We start from the raw sequence: 19,200 nt of genomic DNA, 5'->3' as shown, positions 1-19,200 counted from the left end.
AGGAAAGTTTAAAGGAAAACAAAACAAAGAGGGGGGAAAAATTGCAGATTTCAGCCCCTGCTTGAGGCAGGGAAGAGGCGTTTTCGGCGGGGGAAAAGCTGTCGGGTGCCCGGTGGTGCGGGGTCTCAGCCGCTGCTCTCGGTTCTCCCTGCAGGTTCCTGTGAGTGAGCCCCTCGGGCCGCAGCCGGCCGGGCCCTGAGCAGCCGCCGCCGCCGAGGACGGAACATGTATCAGGGTCTGGCCCTCACCCCCAACCATGGCCAGTCGGCTTATTCCCACGACTCCAGCAACTTCCTCCACTCGTCGGCCGGCTCGCCCGTCTACGTGCCCACCACCCGGGTGCCCTCCGTCCTCCAGACGCTGCCCTACCTGCAAGGCTGCGAGCCGCACCAGAGCCACCTCGGCAACCCCCCGGGCTGGGGGCAGAGCGGCGGCGAGCCCGCGGCTTTCAACGCGGGCAGCCCCCACCCGCCGTCGGGCTTCTCGTACTCGCACAGCCCGCAGGGCAGCAGCCCCTCGGGCCGCGACGGCGCCTACCAGGGGCCCCTGCTGCTGGGCGGCGGGGGCCGGGAGCAGTACGGCAACGCCTTGGTGCGCTCCGTTAACGGGTCCTACTCCAGCCCCTACCCCGCCTACGTGACCCCCGAGATACCGCCTTCCTGGACGGCCGGACACTTTGAGAGCAGCGTGCTGCACAGCCTGCAGACGAGGCAGGCGGCCTTGCCCGGCCGCAGGTCCACTTTCGGTAGGTCCCTCGGGGCCTCTCGGGGCGTCGGGTGGGAGCAATCTCCATCCCAATCCCGTACCCCACACCCCATCCCAATCCCGTATCCCATACCCCATCCCAATCCCACACTCCATCCCAACCCCACACCCCATCCCCTCTGCGTGTCGGTGGCCCGGCCCCGGGATGAGCTGTCCTGCTGGCATCCCCGATGGGAGAGGAGAGGATGATTTTTTCCAGGGATGGGGAGATGAACGGGCTATGTGCGGCTGGCCCTGGGCAGAGGTGGGATAAGGGAGGGGGGTGCGAGTGTGACAAGAAGGGCAAAGACCACGTTTCAAAGCAGAGCAATTCCCCTGGAGGACAGAGAAGCAGAGGCCGTTCAACCCCTTCCCTCCCCACCACCACCCCCGCGATATCTCCTTCCCACAATATCGACTTTGTGCCTGTGCTTCAATACTTACCCTTGTGTTTAAATTAGCGGGGCAGATTTATAGCTCCCTCCCTTTTAAGTAATTTATTGTGGTAAATTAGTTTATATTTGAACAGACTCTCGGTCTCCTCATTTGCCTTCGCCCAAACAGGTCCGCAGCTGCATTGCTCTGCGGCCTTTGGGGAGACACCGAAAGGCGCTCAGGCGTTGAACAATAAACTTCAATTCCTTTGCACCCGCTCCGAGAGTCCCTTTAAACCAAGCTCTGGGCAAATAAAGTTTTGGGCTTGATTTAACAGGACTCTTCGTGCGCGGGGTTTACAGCCCCGGGGGCACTCCAGCAGCCTCCCTCGGCTGTGGTTTGCAAAGTCCTTTAAAAGCCACTTCAAGATCTCAGCCGCGTTATCATCTTTACTGCGGTGAACCGAATTATCTTATCTTCACCCCAAGAACAAAGTTGAAGCAGGGAAGCAGCCCCCTCCCCACCGAGCTCCCTCCCCGGCTCGGCTTTTCCTCCCTGGCCGGAGGTGCTGGGCAGCGCGTTCTTTCCAGGGTTTTCTCTTTGTGAAAATCCTTCTCATTGTGCGGGGAAGGATCGTCCTGCTAAGAGAGGTGATGCCTCAGAAATATTTTCTGCACTTTGAATTCGGTGTTTTAGGATCCAGGACAGCAGCTGCCGTCCTCTCTGAGGTTTATTTTTGCTCTTGGATAGTGTAAATTCTCTCAAGTAGCCTAAACTATTCATTCTTTTTTTTTTCCCCATTTTTTTCTTTTCTCTTTTTAATTTTTTTAAATTCAGTTAATTACTGCAATATTTTCTTTATTTTTTCTCCTTACATTTTATTTCCATTTTCACCTTTTAAAGCTTTGCTCTTTTTCCTTTTTCTTTCCGTTGCGTCATTATTAAACCCATCGAACATTTAAAAAAAATAATTTAAAATATATTTTTCATCCTAAGAAAAGAACAAAAAGGATAAGTTATTTTTTAAAAGAGGGGCAAAAAGCGGTAGGAGGAAAAAGACCGACTCTGGATTGAGAGGTGCCCCGATTTCTCTCCAGGCTGCCCGCTTACCGCTGCTCGGGGCAGGGATGGACAGCGGACGCCGGCTCTTTCCTTGGAATTTTATATTTTTTTCGCGGGGACAGAAAAAGAGAGGAAGAGCCTCTCTAGCAGGAATTGGGGCCGCGGGTGATGCTGTCCTGGGGACCCCGGGATCGCCGCGGGTGCCAGCCCGGCATCTCTCGGGGGGCAGCTCAGAGCCTTCCCCGGCCGGGCCGTGCTCCCCGGACAGAGTCGGATGTGTTTCGTGACGGAAATCAGGAAAATCTCCCCATTTCCCCCCCTCTCCATTTATTTTTGCACCGCGGGATAACATCGCACTCTCCCGCTGATGATCCTGCGCCTCCCCATCCCGGGGAGATCCCAACCACGTTCATCCTCTTGGAGTCTTTTGGGGAAAGGATGGGGGAATAGGCGATCTCGGAACAAAATATTAAAAGATGAAGGTGTGGAGGAAACAAAGGGGTTTGGGTCACACTTTTAGGGACGGGGATTTCCCCTAGGGTTGGGGCACAGAGGATTGCAGACCCTCTCCCGCTGTGTCCCCGGGGACATCCCCGTGTGCTGCGGATTGTTCCTGACCCTCAAGCCGCGGTGTTTATTCCAGAGTACCTGGAGGAGTTCCCCGGGGACGGCCGGGAATGCGTGAACTGCGGAGCCATGTCCACCCCGCTCTGGAGGAAGGACGGCACCGGGCACTACCTGTGCAACGCCTGCGGGCTCTACCACAAAATGAACGGCATCAACCGGCCGCTCAAGCCGCAGAAGAGGCTGGTAAGAGAGGGAAACCCCGCTGGGGCTGGCAGGAGGGCAGGGGGGCTGTCACGATGGCTGTTGGGGTGTCTGTATCTGTGTTAGGGTGTGTTTGACCCTCTGTCCCCCCGCAGATTAAATGCCAGGACACCCTCGTTGCAGCACAGAACCGGCTGGGGTCAGGGGGAGTGGGATGAAGTCAGAGAGTTTCAGTCCTGGCATGAGTGGGGGGCAGTGGAGACAGTGCTGAAGGGACTGGAGGGGTCCCAGGGCTGCAGCACAGCCCAGCAGGAACAATCACTCTTGCTTGTGGTCAGGACCTGTGGGCTTCTCCTGGCTCTGTTCATACAGTGGGTGGTTTGTATTGTATATTATTATTATTATTATTGTTATTGTTATTGTTATCATCATCATAATTATTACTATTATTATTATTTTCAAGTTCTCCACGCAGATAGACACGGTCTAGGCAGACAGGGCTGGTCCTGAGCTGGGTTTGTGGCTGCTCACAATGGGAGCAGGATGGGGCCCTAAGGGGAGAATTTGGGGTTTGGCAGTTCCCGGTTTCCCTGCTGGTTAAAGCATTAATTCCCTCTGTCAATGCAATATTTGGCTTCCTCCAATTGGGATCCCATGGCGAGAAAGGAAAGGCACATCCTTTTATTTTTTTTTTTTATTTTGTGGAGTCGCTTTGGGATGTTTAAATTTGGTGGTAACAGTTTTGGTTTTCGAGCTTGTCATCAGACGCTGTCATTACAAACAGGATGTTTGTTGGAGCCATTCTGGGGAACAGCTGGGAGCTCCTTGGGCTTTCACTAGGGGTGTATTCCTGCAGTTAATTTTTTGTATTGTAAAATAAATTATTAGCAATAACGAAAAAGTGACAAGTTCCTGGGTATGAAAACCAGTCGGGAAAAGAGATAAAAGCTGAGATTGAGGAAGATGTTCCATTCTGATTCTGACCCTTGGAAATATAGTTCTGGATTTGCAAAATGAAATGAGTAGTATCTCTGTGGAAAATCCCCCCGTTCTGTTCATCACATTAAAATCAAGGCATTTGTGTGAAATGTTCAGCATTATCCAACAGGATTTGCCTGTCTCCAAAATCTCAGTCTCCTTAAATGTGACAATGTTAAATCTGAGCCCCCAGTCGCTGCTGTGCCACAAATTTCAGATTTATGCTGCAGATTTCTTCAGAGCAAACCTGTGCATAGAGAGAGGTGCAAACCAGTTCAAATGCAACCCTGCATTTCAGACTGGCATCCAAATGTGTCACTGGATGAATTTCTAGGGCATTTTTGAGCGGCTTTCCCTGAGGGGATTGGAGATATCTTGCTGCTATTCCATATTTTATTTCATGGGAATAGAGACAGCCGTGCATTGCCTGCGCCGTGCCTGAGCCTCATCTGTAGCACCCATCAGGCATTTTTCAACAAATATTTCAACAAAGTTTTCTAATGGAAAATGCTTGTTTGCAGAATTAAGACCGTTTCCCAGAGATAAGCAAATATAGTTGGGAATTACCAAAGTACTTCCAAAATTTTTTATTATTTTGGCAATAAATACAACAATGATAAAGCTTAAATGAAAGAGCTGATTCTTGTCCAGGGGAAGCATTTTGCTAGGGTTGAAATACTTTAGTGGATTTTGGTTTATGGATTAGAAAAGAGGCTGCAATTTTGACTTTGCATTCTGACTTTGGAATGACACATTTTGAAGCCTTGGGTTTTCCCAAGGATGTGAAATGTCTTGTTGCAACAAATTCTGCCCTTTTGGAAGAAGAGGAATCTACTGATGATGAGCAAGAGGGTGCTAGCTGTGGGAGCAGAGCAGTGAGTGTAGTGACTCTGTGGCTGTAGGAACAGTGAAATGGCTTTTCACAGTGCAGTGAAATACAGACACAGGAAAGAAAAATGGTTTCTTTCATGCTTTACGTTACGACCTTTGTTCTGTGCGTAGTCAGAGCTATTCTGGCTTCTGCTTTCAGAAAGCAAAGTCCCCCAGAAGAGAACACAACACGGGCCAGGTAACACTGGGGGAATGATGTCCTGCAGTTCAGCTCCTGCATGGCAGAGGGAGAGCAGCAGCAGTGTAGTTTCCACTTAATTTCATTTTTTGTTTCTTTTTTTTTTTTTGAGATAAGGGCAATATCCTCTACGCAGCAGAGACAGCCACTCTGCTCCAGCCTGGGTCAGGATTCAAAAGGCTGTGGCTCTCAGCAGAAAGGATTTGTGTTACAGGAGGATGGAGGCAGCCTTTTATTTTAGGCAGCGCCTTTTCTAGCCTGAGTTTCTCGGTGTGTTTCACAAGATGATATCTCAGACCTAGTGTGAAAATCCAAATCCCTTTTGAAAGCAGGAGCAGCTGGTGAAGTTGAGCAGCAGATGCAGTTCCCCCTGTTAGGAAGGGCTCTGCTCTGCACAGGGGAGTGTGGGGGCAGATGCAGTGGCCGTCCTGTTCTCAGCAGCTCCCACACCACCCAGAGCTGAAGGACTAACCTGGAACTTGGCTCAGAGAATATTTTATCCACCTCAGCCCAGGAGGATTTTTTTCAGCCTGTCCTTTTTTACAGTTTGCAATGCACAGTGGGTTTGGTGACATTTTTGGGGAAGGGATGAATCACAGCCCTGGGACAGTCAATAGGATCCTAGAGCCATCTTATGGTGTGTGCCTTGGTTTTCTTCTGCCCCCCAGTTCTTGCTGCTCCCTTATCCTCCAAGCTGTAGGATTGCCCAAAGGCACAGTAACAAAGGCAAATCTCTGAGGATGCTGCTGCCTTTGGCTCTGGGCCTCTGAGTTCCCCACTTTCAGGAGTTGAGCCCAGATATCCCAGCACACTTTGCTATAACTTCTTTCCTGTAAACCACAGGTCCCCCAAATCTGTTGGAAATGGGGACATAGGAGGATTGATTAAATCTGGAGGCTCAGTGCCTTTTTTTTTTCCTGTGAAACGCAGTGGTTTCTTTTCCACCTTTGAAAAGGAGGTGAAGCAAAGTCCCTGACAGCTTGGTCTCCCTCAGAAGGATTTTTCCTGCTGGTTTTGAATTTTTTTTGGGCTCTCTAAGCAGCTCTCACATGCAGTTAATTCAATGAGGCAGCAACTCACCATTGCTTGAGCTTATCAGCAGCACTTGGCTGTCAAGCCAGGTCTGTGAAGAGTTTTTGTTTGAGTGTATGGTGCATTTGTATAAATAAACACTAAGCACAATGTTGAAGTCAACAACTTCCTAGACAAGGTCAGAATGGTACAAAGGCAGTGGGGTGGAGGCAGGCAGAAATGCATTTTCTTTCAAGAGAATTGCTGGGAAATGAGCAATAATGTATTGTACTCTCGTCCTTCAGTGAGCAGTGGCAGCCTTGACTGTCTCTTTCTTGCTAAGCAGGCAGGTTCTGGTGCAGGTTCTCATGGGGTTTCTGAGGTATAAATTGTAATACTGGTGATGTAGGGTGGTTTCTTCTCTCCCTGGCTGTGTGAGGAGGAGCCAGCCTGCAGAGTGACATTCAGGATGCACAGAAGGCGTTTGTCACTGTCCCAGCCCGGAGCAGGTTGTGATGCAATGCTGGCAGGATGGGCAGGGCTCTGTGGGGCTGGCATGGCCCTTGGGCCACCAGAACCACAGGTCTCACTGTAACAAAGCATCCTGTAATCAGGGAGAGTGCGTCCCTCCCTCACAGGGACCTGTGATGACCCAGAAAATCTGAGAATTTCCCAAAGACGTTTGCACTGGTCTTTGCCCATCTGCAGGCAAGGACAGATTGCAGCAAACACAGTTATCTCAGGGCTGAATGGCTCCAAATTCTCCCACAGGAGGAGCTGGATCTCAGAATCCTGCATCCTTCAGGTGCTCAGCACCTCCCTCTGCTCCCACCAGAGCCCAGGTCCCTCCTGGTTGCAGGGAAGAGCAGCACAGCTGAAAGCTCCAAAGGCCACTGCATAGCTGCCCCAGGATCTTGCTGTGACACCATGTCCCATATCAGGGACAAAGATTGCTGTCTCATCCTCTGTGCCAGGCTTGTCAGCTCACACTTTGGTCTATTGTTATTTTTGCCTGGTTATTTCTTGCAAGCTGAAGAATTCCCAAAGTGATGCCATTATTTGCAAATAGTTGCTGAGACCTCTTTGCTGAGCAACGAGTGAATCAAACCCAGGGCATGTCACTTGAAATTCAAAGCTGATCTTTATTTGACTGCTAACCTTGTAAAAACATTTCAGTTTTATTCCTCCTCTTCCCACCTCATTCGTTATATTGCTCAGTCAGAATATCAAGCAATAATGGAAAAATAAACAAACAGGGAGTTCTTTATTGCCTCCATCATATTTTGTCTGCCTTTGAGCAGATTCAAAGCAATTTTTCTGGTGGCTGAAGAACGTATTTAGGCACCTGAATGTGAACAGCCTGAGGTATTACTTATGCCACAGGTATCTTACACCTAGTGAGGTCTTTTATTAAAATAGTTTCAATACCTGGTGTTAAAAGACTCTCAAATGAAATGTCTATTGAACTGACAAGTCTGTATAAAGAGAGATGCAAATTTTCCAGCGGCTTGGAGGGAAGCTGTCAGAAATCAGTTTGCTGCTTCTGCCAGAAGATTTTCCTTCTCCATTTGGAATTATTATTGTTTAAGAGCCAGCAATCACTGCACTCACAAAATACATCATTAATTAATGTCTTCAGGGTGTTTCTACAGCCTGTAAGAGATTATCTGTGAGACTTGAAGAATAACCTCCCTGGTCTTGTCATGGACCAGTTCAGTTTGGTTCTGCTCAGTTCAGCCAACTGATTCCAGTTGGCTTAACCCAGAGATTAATTGGGATGTTTCTAACTTTAGTGGTAGTTCTGAGTGCAGGAAAACAGAAGAGTTCACTTAAAGCATGAGTTTTCTTTGTGCATTTAAAGCTCCTTTGGCATTTTCCATCTCTTTCTCCATCAGAGTGGATGTCCTGGAGGGAAGTTCTCTGTGCTCTGAGTACTGAACACTTCCAGCAGATTTGTTGGAAGTTTGTGAAATTAGTTGCAAGGATATTTAAAAAAAAAACCAAAAAAACCCATCCAAACCAAAACAAATTTAGAAACCCCAAACCAAACAAACACTTGCAAATTAGAGTGATCTCATTTGAATGTCATTTCTTTGATCTGAATTTGGCTCGCGCGCGCGTTTCGCATTTTCCGGGAATACGGTGCACTTGGAGATTTCACTTTGATACAAAAGGAAACTTCATCCCTGCAGTATGTGCACTCACGTGTTTTCTTTGCTTGTTTTGAAGTCTTCATCGAGACGTGCTGGCCTTTGTTGCACTAACTGCCACACCACCAACACCACGCTGTGGAGAAGGAACGCCGAGGGCGAGCCCGTCTGCAACGCCTGCGGCTTGTACATGAAACTCCACGGGGTGAGGAGCATGTCCACACCAGAGGGACCTCTGGGGATTGGGATCACTGCCCAGCAGCTCTAGGAGATCAGCTCTGGAAGGACCAGCCTCTAGACTGGACCCACAAAGCTGTACCAGAGTCCCATTGATCAGTCAAAAGCTCAGTCCGCTGGGGTTCTCCAGGGTGATGTGGAATGCTGGAATGCTCTCAGCTGGCCCAGAGATGTGGATGCTCCATCCTGGAAGTGTCCAAGGCCAGGATGGATGGGCCTTGGAGCAGCCTGGCATAGTGGAAGGTGTCCCAGCCCATGGCACAGGAGCTGGAACTACCTGATCTTTAAGATCCCTTCCAACCCAAACCATCCCAGGATTCCATGAAATGAAAGCTCACCAGGCTCCTGTAGCTGCAGGCTGAAGCTCCCCAAACCAGACTGAGATAAGGAGAATATTTATTCTCTGTGTGCTAGTTCAGAATGGGGGAAGGAGGCTGAGGAGCCCACATGGAGGCTGGCTGATAACATTTACCCTCAGAGGATGGGAGCTGCTGGTGACATGTCCACCAGCCAAAGAGGGGACTCCATCCCTCCATGAAAGCTGAAGCCTCTTTACCCCAATCCCATTCCCTCTGAGCCGTGCAGGCTCTCAGTCTGTCGGTGTAATTTAATAGGGCCCCGTCGCAAAGGTCACTCATAAATCAGGAAAAGAAAAATAGGAAATAAAGGAAAAAAACAAAATTTGTGGGAAAGCCTTAGCTGTTAGCCTTATATATCTTCCAGCCAAGGCCTGATGCAGAGAAAAATAGCTCTTAGTGAAGGACAAGGACTTTAGGTGCTTTGCATGAGCTACAGCACAGAAATAGGAGAGCAATATGTGTGGGAAGGAGCTGAATAAAATACAATATTAACGATTCCAAACTTTATGAATGTCAAGGTACCACGACCTCTGGCCATGAAAAAGGAAAGCATCCAGACGAGGAAAAGGAAGCCTAAAAACATTACCAAAGGCAAAGCCTCAACAGGTACAGTGCTGTTATGGTCCATCCTGGGGTCTTGGAGCACAGTTCACAATGTTTCTTCTTCTGCAGGGAATTATGATAGTTAGAAAATAATGAGAATTTTTCCTTGGTGATTGCTTTCAATCTGAGGCCTTTATTTCTGCATAGACCTTGTGTGATAGGAAAATGCTAGGTGGGAAATCTCTGTGCTGTCATATTCGTGTGAGGTTCCTCTGGGCTGTGGGCACCTGGCTCCAGTGCTCATGTTTAAGCAGATTTAGGCTAAATTGGCTAATGGGAAAAAAATACTGCCAGTTTGTGAAAGGGTTGCTCCTCCTCCATCAGCATCTTGACAGCCTAATACAAAAAAAACTGTTTTCTGACACAGATGTGGTAGAAAGAAAACAGTAGAGTCATGCTGTGAGATGTCATGGCACTGTTAAAATATAAATTTCTTAAAGCGCAGATTTGCACCTACGTTGCTTCACTTCTCTCCACCAATTGTCTTCCAGGATCCACAGCTTCGGCCACCAACTCCCCTTCTTCCATTACCAACTCAGACAGCACGGTCACTTTAAAGTCAGAGCCCAGCACAACCTCCCAGTACCCCGGACAAGCCATCGTGTCGGTGTCCCAGGTAAGGGACAGCGCCCAGAGCCATCGCCTGCCGGGGTGGGAGATCCACACCCCTCCAACCACAGTCCTGGGGGGCCTTGATGAGGTGAACAATTAGCTCATAGCACTGGATGGACTCCCCCAGGCTGAGGAAAGCAGGGAGCATCAGCCAAAGTGCTGTGGTTGAGGAAAGTCTCCAGCCTGTTGGTTTCCCATGGGATCTTTCATGCTGCAGTGCAGAACTGGGGTGTCCAAGCTCTGCTGTGGCTTCAGTGCAGAGCTGAGTTTAATTCCCCACCATGAAACACAACCCTTGAGTTGATGAGATCAGCACAGGATGGAATCCTCTGTGACTCCCCAGAAAAGGCTCCCTGGGCTTGTGTTATCTGCACCTGTGGCCCTGTGGTGCTCAGTGACCACAGAGCTGTGATGCTGTCAGAGGCCACACTTCTGTCCCAAACCTTTCTTAGGGGCTGGTTGCTATTTCACCTTGATATAGGAAGGAAAAGGCTCTGAATAAACCCACATATCATCATTTTGTGGCCCAACACTATGCTGAGTGTGAGCCCTCCCTGAGCTGGGTGTGTGTGTATGGAGGGGAAGCTCAGCCTGAGTGCCCAAGGGCCTGGTGCAGCACTGGTTACACCACATGGGACAGGGTTTTTTTTGTTTGAAACCAAGAAATCTGTTTAGTGCTGTGCTCTGAAAAAATAGACACACACCCAACTATCAGTTAATAAGTGAATAAATGCAGATCTTCCTGCATTTCATCCAAGATGCCTCCTCTTTGCCTGGTCATTGTGCCCACAGGGGGTGCAGCACAGCTCCCACTGCTCTGAAGGGAACTGTAACACAGGGATAACCCACCCTGTTCACAATCCATCCCAGTCCTGCCTGTGCACCATGACAGTGGTCAACAATGCTCCCTAACACCCCTGTGCTTCCCTCCCCGGGGCAGGCACAGAGCCAGTCGGACGAGGCGCTGGCCGGCGGCCACGGCGAGTTCAAGTTTGAGCCCGAGGACTACAGCTTCTCCCCCAGCAGCATGGCCCCGCAGCCTGGGCTGAGCGTGCCCCTCCGGCAGGACTCCTGGTGTGCCCTGGCCCTCGCCTAGGAACCCCCAGCCTGCAGCAGAAAGCCTCGGGACCAATGGTTTTGGCTGTCCAACAGGCAGGAGGACGAGCTGTGCCTGCGGGCGTCGAGCCACAGCCACAGGACAGCTTTCTCTTGGAGGATGCCCATGGAAAACGCCAGCTGGATGGGGCTGGGATGACCCCACTGTGGCACCAGCTCCCCAAAAAGCTCATCCTTCCCCAGAGTGACACAGGGCTGCCTCCCCAAGGCTGGAACCCCGGGGCCACCTCCGTTTTCCTGGGGAGAGCCTTCCTCCTCTGAGATGAAACCAGCAAATAAATGCATCCCAGAATCTATGTTTATTCGCAGTGATTTCTCCCTCCTATGACTCCACTGTGTGCAATTTATTCCACTTTCCAATAAAAGACTGTAATAACGTGGCACCAAATAACTTAATTTTATTAAAATGTAAGCTACGTGGCCTGCCTTATGTTTTATTGGCCACAACAGGAAGAAAAGAGGAAAAAAAAAATAATGGTTGTTTTAAACATTTACTGTTTTATATTAAAAACGATCATCTCTATAGAGTGTTAGCTTCTGAAGCGTTTTGCATATCAACACTGAGCTGATGAGTCATACATGAAATAAACACACTGCTCTTCCCTTTCCAGCTCCAAACAAAGAGGTTTTTATTATTATTTTAGGCAAACGACATGACAAAAATGGTCAAAACCTCCCAATAATAAAAGAATACTAAAATGCTGGGTTTTTCTTTTGTATTTCCTGATTGGTTTTAATGTTGCCAAGTGTGAGCATTAGAAAATCAGAACTTAGTCCTCCAAAACTTAAAAGAAAGGCTTGAGGGATTGAAAAATAAGGGGTGTGTTGGAGGTGTAATTGTTTGAATCCACTTTTGGGGATGTTTTAAATGGAGGATTTCCAGCTTTCAGCCATGCAGAGAAGATTGCTTTTTAATTATTTTAATGAAGGCCAAGTAGAAAACAATTTCTTGGAGCTGAGCTGTAGCAAAAGATCTTCAGTGATGCAAAACCCTCACCACAGTTCCAAAAGCTAGCCACAGCACGTTTCTGCAGCACCTCAGAAGTGGGAAATGGGGGTCCTGTAATCCCAAGGAAGTTGGGGGTGAGGAGTAGACCCAACTGAAGGGGAGAGATGGGTGGGAAATGAAGGGGGAGCAAGGTCATGAAGTTACTTATGGCCTACTTTATTTGTTATTTCTAAATAAAATCCCCAGCCTCGCTGTACAGCTATTTATGGCCAGGAAACTGTCAAGTAATAGTTCCTTAATATAGAAGTTGACCTGTCCAGGGCTTCCTGGAGCAACTCTTCCTCTTGTCAGAAGAGATGGATCACTTGATTTTTATTATAAACAACAGGCTAAAGAGGATCAGGGAGAGTGAATCTGACATCAAGTCACAACTCAGCTGAGATGGAGGATGGTGCTTTCCACCATGCAACCCTCGCTGGAGGAAAGGAGATGCTCCAGGCACTGGGGATCACTGTGCAGGCGTGGTGGGGGTGCAAGCCACCCTTTTATCAAAACCCATGGTGAAAACTGTATTTGGAGGAGTATTTCTTGTGCCTCCAGAGCTTCATCAGCAGCCAAGCTCCAGTGCCAGGGCAAAGGCTGGCATGGAATGGCATTCCTCCAGTGCCAGGCCCAGCACTGGCACACTGTGTTTGCAGGGCCAGGCTCTGACCATGGATCCACATCTCCACCGTTTGTTTTTCCACTCTCTGGCCAGCCAACATCCTCAGCAGAGCCAGGCACAGCCAGGCAATAGATAAGGCAGCAGCACAGGGCTGGCAGGGCACACCACCCCAAATCCAGCCCCAAGTGTCCCTCTGGGACACAGGGAATGGGTGATGTGGGCCGAGCTCAGCGACCTGCCGGCACCCCAGGTGACGTGTCAAGGACAGGCTGGCAAGAGGCAGCAGAGCTCTGGGTGATGGGCAGGGCTCCTGGGCAGCCCCCCAAACCCCCAACCTTGCAGGGCATGATAAAAAAGGCAGCACAGCACAAGTCATGGTAAGATGATTTCTATGGATGATGGCAGGGGGTCCTCGCTTTTTCATCTGCATGACCCCGAGGAGGAGAGTTATTTTAAAGGCAAACAAGGAGACCTAAACAATGCCAAGATGTTGACACCAGTGGCTCCAGAGGTTTTATTTATTGCCTGTTGGTAACCGTTGACCGAGCGTCAGGATGCTCCGGGGGCTGGTGACAGACGAAACGAGGCAGAGGGACAAGAAGTGAAACAACTGGGACATGTGTAATTTTTCCTTCCTGCCCACTCCCTGCCCTCACTGGCTGACATCATCCACAATGTCGGTTTTTCACTTCTTGGGGGCGTGTTCCAATCCTTCACTGCCATTCCCAAGGCAGGAGCCCTCCCTGCAGACTTGTGTCCCTTGGTCTCCTCATGGCAAAGGAAATTCCTTCACTCCAGGTCTTTGCACCCACAGAGGAGCCAGCACCCCGTGCAGGTCTCAGGCTTGCAGACCCACATTCAGGGCATCCATGCAATATTTAGCTTTTCCCTCCCCAGCTGCCACTTTGGAGTCCTTTCCTAGGGGGTCCACGTCCTTTTGTACCCCCTATTCCATGGCAAAGAGGAGCATTTTCCCCAGTAGGTGTGAACAAAAACCATGGGAAAGTTTGGATCTTCCCAGTTCATGCTGCATCCTCAATCCTGCTCCTGCAGCTTCCTGAGCCCAGCTCAGCCCGCACAGTTTGTCACAGGAATTTGAATGTTTGGGGTGGCAGGATTGGAGGAGATCAGGCACAAAACTGAGGTATGGGAGAAGCAGACCCTGCAGCTGACCAGGACACAGCAGGCACTGTCCTACCCCTCCCAGCTCCAGCCAGGTTGGACCCTGACCCCTTCTGTGCCAACAGCAGCTCTGTCACCTTCAGAGAACAACCTTCACTTCTCTTTCTCAAACCTTTCCCAGCCCCCTTGGTGCTCCCTCCCCTTCCAAGGCATGGAGTGTGTTTGCTCTCCTGCAGGTCTGGTGCTTTGTGGACAACTATTCTGTTTACTGCTGTTGTACAGCTGCCTTGGAGCTATCAATTGCCTTTGTTCAAAGGTTGCCTGCCCAGATGATTTTACAACATGGCTACAATGATTTGCTCCATTTTGCACTTTAAACTGATGCCACGGTGATTTCCACCAAGTCAGCGAGCGAGTATGGAAGCACTTGAGCCTATAAACACATGTTGTTCTTGTTTATGGTCACATTAATAGCACAATAAAATCATTGCTCACCCAAGCAGATGCTTAAAAAAAAAAGTTTGTTTGCTTTAGGTTTCTTCATGGAAAATAGAAAGTTGTGGTTTCATGTCTGCCGGACCCCCAGAGCCCCAGACTCACTAATGGGGTGTCACTTATGCTGGAGCACAGAACCATCATTTTTCCTGTGCTGCACACAGAATTGTTCAGCACAACTTGTGTGGCAGCTCAGCTGCTGCCTGGGCTCTGGCTAAGCTGCAAATCCCACCCAGCTGGCAGAGGGGTTGGAGTGATCCCTGCACAAGCCTTGGGGACACACAGGAGAAGCTGTGCTCCAGGCTTGGCTGCTCTGTGCCAGCTGGGGAAAACACCCACTGTGGTTACAAGGGATGGGGGCATCAAACTTCCCTTGAAAACTCTGTGAAGCATTATGTGGATCCACGAGATTTCTCCTGGAAAGAAGGTGGAAGGTACAGCAGTGCTCTAGGGGGTGAAGGGGTCTAGGGCTCTGTTCCTGGTTTTTAATCTCTCTGGAGGTGGTTGGTGATACACAGAGATAAATTCAGTGTTCCTTCCCTGTCCCTGTCACTGCTTCACTGCTCCTCTCCAATGATTTGGGGATTTTTTGCCAAGTGCCAGCCAGGAAAACAGCTCAGTTGCTTTCCAGGTCAATGTGCTGCAGTAATTAAATATCCAGGCTATTTACTCGTGCAGCAGCTAAAGCAGAGCTGAATATTCAATCTCACCATTGTATGCATAGAAGAAGAAAACAAACTACACCAGTCCTTTCATCACATCAGGTGGTCCTTCCTGGAGAAAGCTTTGTGGCCAGGGGTTGGTAGGAGGTGATGTCTCCAAGAATTTCTTCTGCTCAGTATCAAATTTACATAGAATACACTTAATGAGGAGCAATAACACCTTCTGCAAAGTGATTTTATTTCAAAGAAGTTCCTCCTCAAAGGGAAGCTTGCTGAGCAGCACATTCCAGAAAGGCTCTTGTCAAAGGGAGTTTTGTCTCATCCAGCTGTCTTCTCTGAAAAACACCCATCCCATATTCCAGTAAAACTTCTACCCAAGAGCACCACCACAGGTGACATGTCAGGGATACAGCAGGTGTTAAGAAGGATGCAGAGGAATTTTGGACAGTTTTTGTGGTCAAACTTGGCAAAAAGCATCTTCACCACAGTTTTCCAATGCCCTGGGACTGCTGGGGTTTACCAGCCTTCGCCCTGTTCCTGCAGGCTCTCCTTAACATTGTTAGGAAATGCTTCAATATTGGAATTTCAAGAAAGATTTTATGGCAAGCATTTCCACAGCAGTGCTAAATGTGGCCAACAGCAGACCTTGACCATTGTGCTGTTTGAAAATGTTGGAGGCTGAGCTGCTTCCAGGGCCAATTTCTCAGCTGGTGCAAGGTAATACTGCTCAGCAACTCTCCCCCAGAAGCAATTAACCTCATAAAGGGGATGCTATTTGCATTTCCTGATGACCTAGAAGAAAACAGGAGGAAGTAGGAAAGTTTTGTCATTCAAGTAGAAGATTCTGTCTTGGTTTGGGTGCAAAACAAGTTGTTTCATTCCTGGGAAAGATTTGGAAGCCGTGGTATTAGGAATCAGTGCAAACAAGCACACATGAGGGAAAAGCTGGATAGAAAAGAGCAAAGTAAGATGTTTCTTATGATTTTTTTTGCTCCAAACTAAGCAAATGGCTCCAAGGAAAGACTGGTAGAACCTTCCAGCCCTTGCTCCAGTTTGACCTGTGCTCGTATTTCCCTTCTCTAGAGAAAGACACAGGACTGACCCTTCTGTGGGAGCACCTGAGAGACTGTTGGGAGGAGAAGAGAATTGGGCACAGACAGGACGTGGAGCAGGGCCCTTGTGTCACTGTTACTGCAGGGGTTGGTGTCATTCCTCCCATCTGTTCACCCCAGCTCATTAACTGAATGGAAAGGATGGGCATTCAGCCCCAGGAGCCCACTGTGACACCTGACTGGGGAGATAAAGTTGCTTTTAGTGCTGTGATCTCAGCCAGGGGGCTGGGGAACACTGCTGGAGACCCCACCCCTGCTGCAGGAGCAGGGCTGAGGTGAGCACCAAGGTGGAATGGGTGTTAATCATTTACCCCTGGGCTGTAACAGACACTCCGTGTGTGTCTGTGGGAGCTGCAGCAGGGGAAGCTGCTGCTGCTCAAAGGGCACCACAAAGTCAGTGGCCTTTTGGGGAGGCACTTGAGTCACATCCACCTTTGTTTGCTTTGCAGGAGCACGTTCCCCGTGCTGAGGCTGCTCTGTCATGGCAAGGCCACCACTGCCTGGGGTGGCTGCCACTCCTGAGCCTGACCTTGACATCTTTGCTCCCTGATTATTAATGTCACAGCACCAAACAGGAGCAGGGAGCTCACAGGGATGGTGGTAGCTAGTGGTGAGCCAGGAGTGTTGGTGGTGTTTGAGCCTCATTCCGTGGGAGTGGCTTTGGAAGCATTTTAAGCTGGCTTTTCTGCTGTCCCAAAGCATTTTTAACATATTAGGTCATCATGGATATAATATGTATATATTTCTTATTAAATAATGCAGCTATAACAAGCCAAGGTTTGGGATTGAGTTGGCACCCAGGGGTAGCTGAACATGTTGCCATCACCTTCCTTCAGGAGGAAAAGGTGATAAATACAGGCTGCCATTCCTCCATCTCTGCATTCATCCCAGCCAACAGCAATCCAGAACTTCCTGTCTTCAGCTTAGGTTTCTTCAGTTCATGCCCAAAACCATCCAGAGAAAACTCTTCCTCTGTGCTGAGCTGCCAGAAGGATCGTGGAGCTCCATGGGAGCCTGTAGAAATCCCATGATGAAAAACAAATGGTAGAGGGGCATCATTCCTGAGTGTGTTTCTCTCTTGGCTCATCGCAGAGCTGCTCCTAAATCCAGCCTTGCATCCACAGAAAAGTGCCTGTGAGCACTGCCTGCAGTGCCAGCTCTGCCGTGATCTGCACTCAGGGTGGATGCAGTGTCTGTGGGTCACAGGACAGTCCCAACACATGAGAGATCCCTCACCTTCTCTGGAAGGAGGCTGAGGACCCAGCAAGGCTGTTCCAGGAGCTTCTCTCCCAGAAGGAAAGTTGTTCTCATCAGTATTCCTGCAGCAGGAGTGATTGACAGTGGCTTGAGCTTTGCTTTTAAATCATGCAGCTTTGCCTCATATTAACACAAGGCTAGAAAGGATTTAGCAATTTAAAATATTCATCATGGATAGCTCATTTCTGAGCAGACAGTTTGAATAGCCGTGCTCCTTCTCTAACAGGCTGTGCTCTGAGGTCACTGACTCTGCCCTCACCTCCTGACAAGGAGCAGGGCTGTGTCCTCCTGTTCCCCCCTTTCCCTGCAGCGTGGGGTGCCCTGGGCACTCCAGTTCCAGTTCCAGGGACACCTTTGTGGTGTTAATGGGGAGAGAAGAGCCACACCTGCCCCATCACCTCAAAGTCACAAAACTGGGAGAGCAGGAGCATCCTGGGAGCCTTTGCTCCTCCTCCTGGAAATTTTAAACATTTCTAAACCAAAGTGCAAACAGGACTTCTATAAAGCACAGCTTTACACCGTTTTGGGACAGCCAGGGCAGGCTGGGGACACCATGAGCTGCCTTGAGATGGTGGCACCTTCTCCTCAGGAGCTCCAGCTTTCAGAAGGTTTCTGTGCTCACACAAAAAGTGTTCCTGAGCATTTTGAAGTCTGTGGTTGCTCTGAAATGTAGATACCTCTTCACTTTTCTTGGCTTGCTTTGCCTTTGTGGCTTGGTTGGTGCCTCACCAATCATTTGGCCACAGTGGTGTCAGTGAGGTTTGGAACATAACCACAAAATCAGACACATCTGGAGAGAGCTGACCAAGGTCACTGGAGTTGGAGTTGCTTTTGGCTTTTAAAGGCAGCCTGGATAAATGGCAACCAAACCCTCTCCCACTTGCAAGAGGCAAAAGCCAAAAATAAAACCACAATAGCATCACAATTTCTAAAATAGCTGGCTTCCTCTCCTGTAATTAAATTTAGTTTTGATTTTTCAAAGAGCAGCTGGCTAAAGATCAGTCCCTAATTCATGGCAAATTGGTTTGGATAAAATAGAAATCTACTTACCTCTTAATCAGAAAACAAATCCAAACAAAACCAGGATCTGATCTGAGGTTTATAAGCTTTTTTAAACTCAGTATTTAAGTGCTTCTGAATGTCTCACTGAAACCCAAAACTAGGAGTACAAAAAAATAAAGTCAGGGAGAAATTGCTGTGATTTCTCAAGCTTGCTCAGAAGCAGGAAATCTGGGGACTTCCTCAGAAGGTTTCTGGGACACTGACATGCTTTGCATTATCACTGATGTCTTTTATTGAAGAAAACACAAGGTGAAGCTTTAAGTTATTTTTTCCCTCCTGAGCCAGGCTGCCCAAACGTGGTAATTCATTAAGCATGTTCTGCTCCTGCTAATTGCCAGCTCAGGTCTAGGCTTCAGTGTGGAGTGGAGCCTTATCTCAGGAGCTTCCTGAGTCTGCAGAATTGAATGAAAGTCTCACCAGGAAAAGTGGTTTGTTTTGCTTTTAGTTTGTTTTGTAAGAAAGCTGAGAATTTCCCTTCCCAGCCAAGGCTGAATTGACCATAGGGAAGCTCACAAATTTCAATGCTTTGGATCAGACACTCCAGACTCCAGAAGTGCTAAATTCTTCTTTATTTATAAATCTATAAATTCTAAGAAAGTGTAGCTGTGCATTTTCAGTCCTCCTGAAATTATTAATTCTGAAATTATTAATTCTGAAATTATTAATTCTGAAATTATTAATTCTGTTCTAATTTGGAAAGAAACTGTGAATATGCTGCCTTGTTGTCAGCTGATTTTCTTCCTTTCTCCAGAGAGATTTTTGGTCAAACAGAGGTAAAATGTTTAAACTCTTT

General features: G+C 48.7%; 1 protein-coding gene across 1 annotated transcript; it reads left to right on the top strand.

The window, feature by feature from the left end:
* The first annotated feature begins 225 nt into the window (after positions 1 to 225).
* GATA5 (GATA binding protein 5) lies at positions 226 to 11,064 on the top strand. The gene is made up of 6 exons (XM_033075077.1): positions 226 to 745; positions 2,825 to 2,991; positions 8,237 to 8,362; positions 9,272 to 9,359; positions 9,848 to 9,972; positions 10,909 to 11,064. Exons 1-6 carry the CDS (start codon positions 226 to 228, stop codon positions 11,062 to 11,064), a joined length of 1,182 nt encoding a protein of 393 aa, XP_032930968.1.
* The last annotated feature ends 8,136 nt before the right edge of the window (positions 11,065 to 19,200 follow it).

The sequence above is a fragment of the Catharus ustulatus genome, chromosome 17 (assembly GCF_009819885.2).
Source record: "Catharus ustulatus isolate bCatUst1 chromosome 17, bCatUst1.pri.v2, whole genome shotgun sequence".
NCBI lineage: Eukaryota > Metazoa > Chordata > Aves > Passeriformes > Turdidae > Catharus > Catharus ustulatus.
The sequence above is the reverse complement of the archived record's forward strand: the minus strand, read 5'-3'. Positions and strand labels throughout refer to the sequence as shown.

Excerpts from the sequence above, each read along its gene's own strand:
- GATA5 (XM_033075077.1), top strand. The coding sequence starts at position 226 with ATGTATCAGGGTCTGGCCCTCACCCCCAACCATGGCCAGTCGGCTTAT. Across the intron at positions 2,992-8,236 it reads TCAAGCCGCAGAAGAGGCTG|TCTTCATCGAGACGTGCTGG; the intron begins GTAAGAGAGGGA and ends CTTGTTTTGAAG. Across the intron at positions 9,973-10,908 it reads CCATCGTGTCGGTGTCCCAG|GCACAGAGCCAGTCGGACGA; the intron begins GTAAGGGACAGC and ends TCCCCGGGGCAG.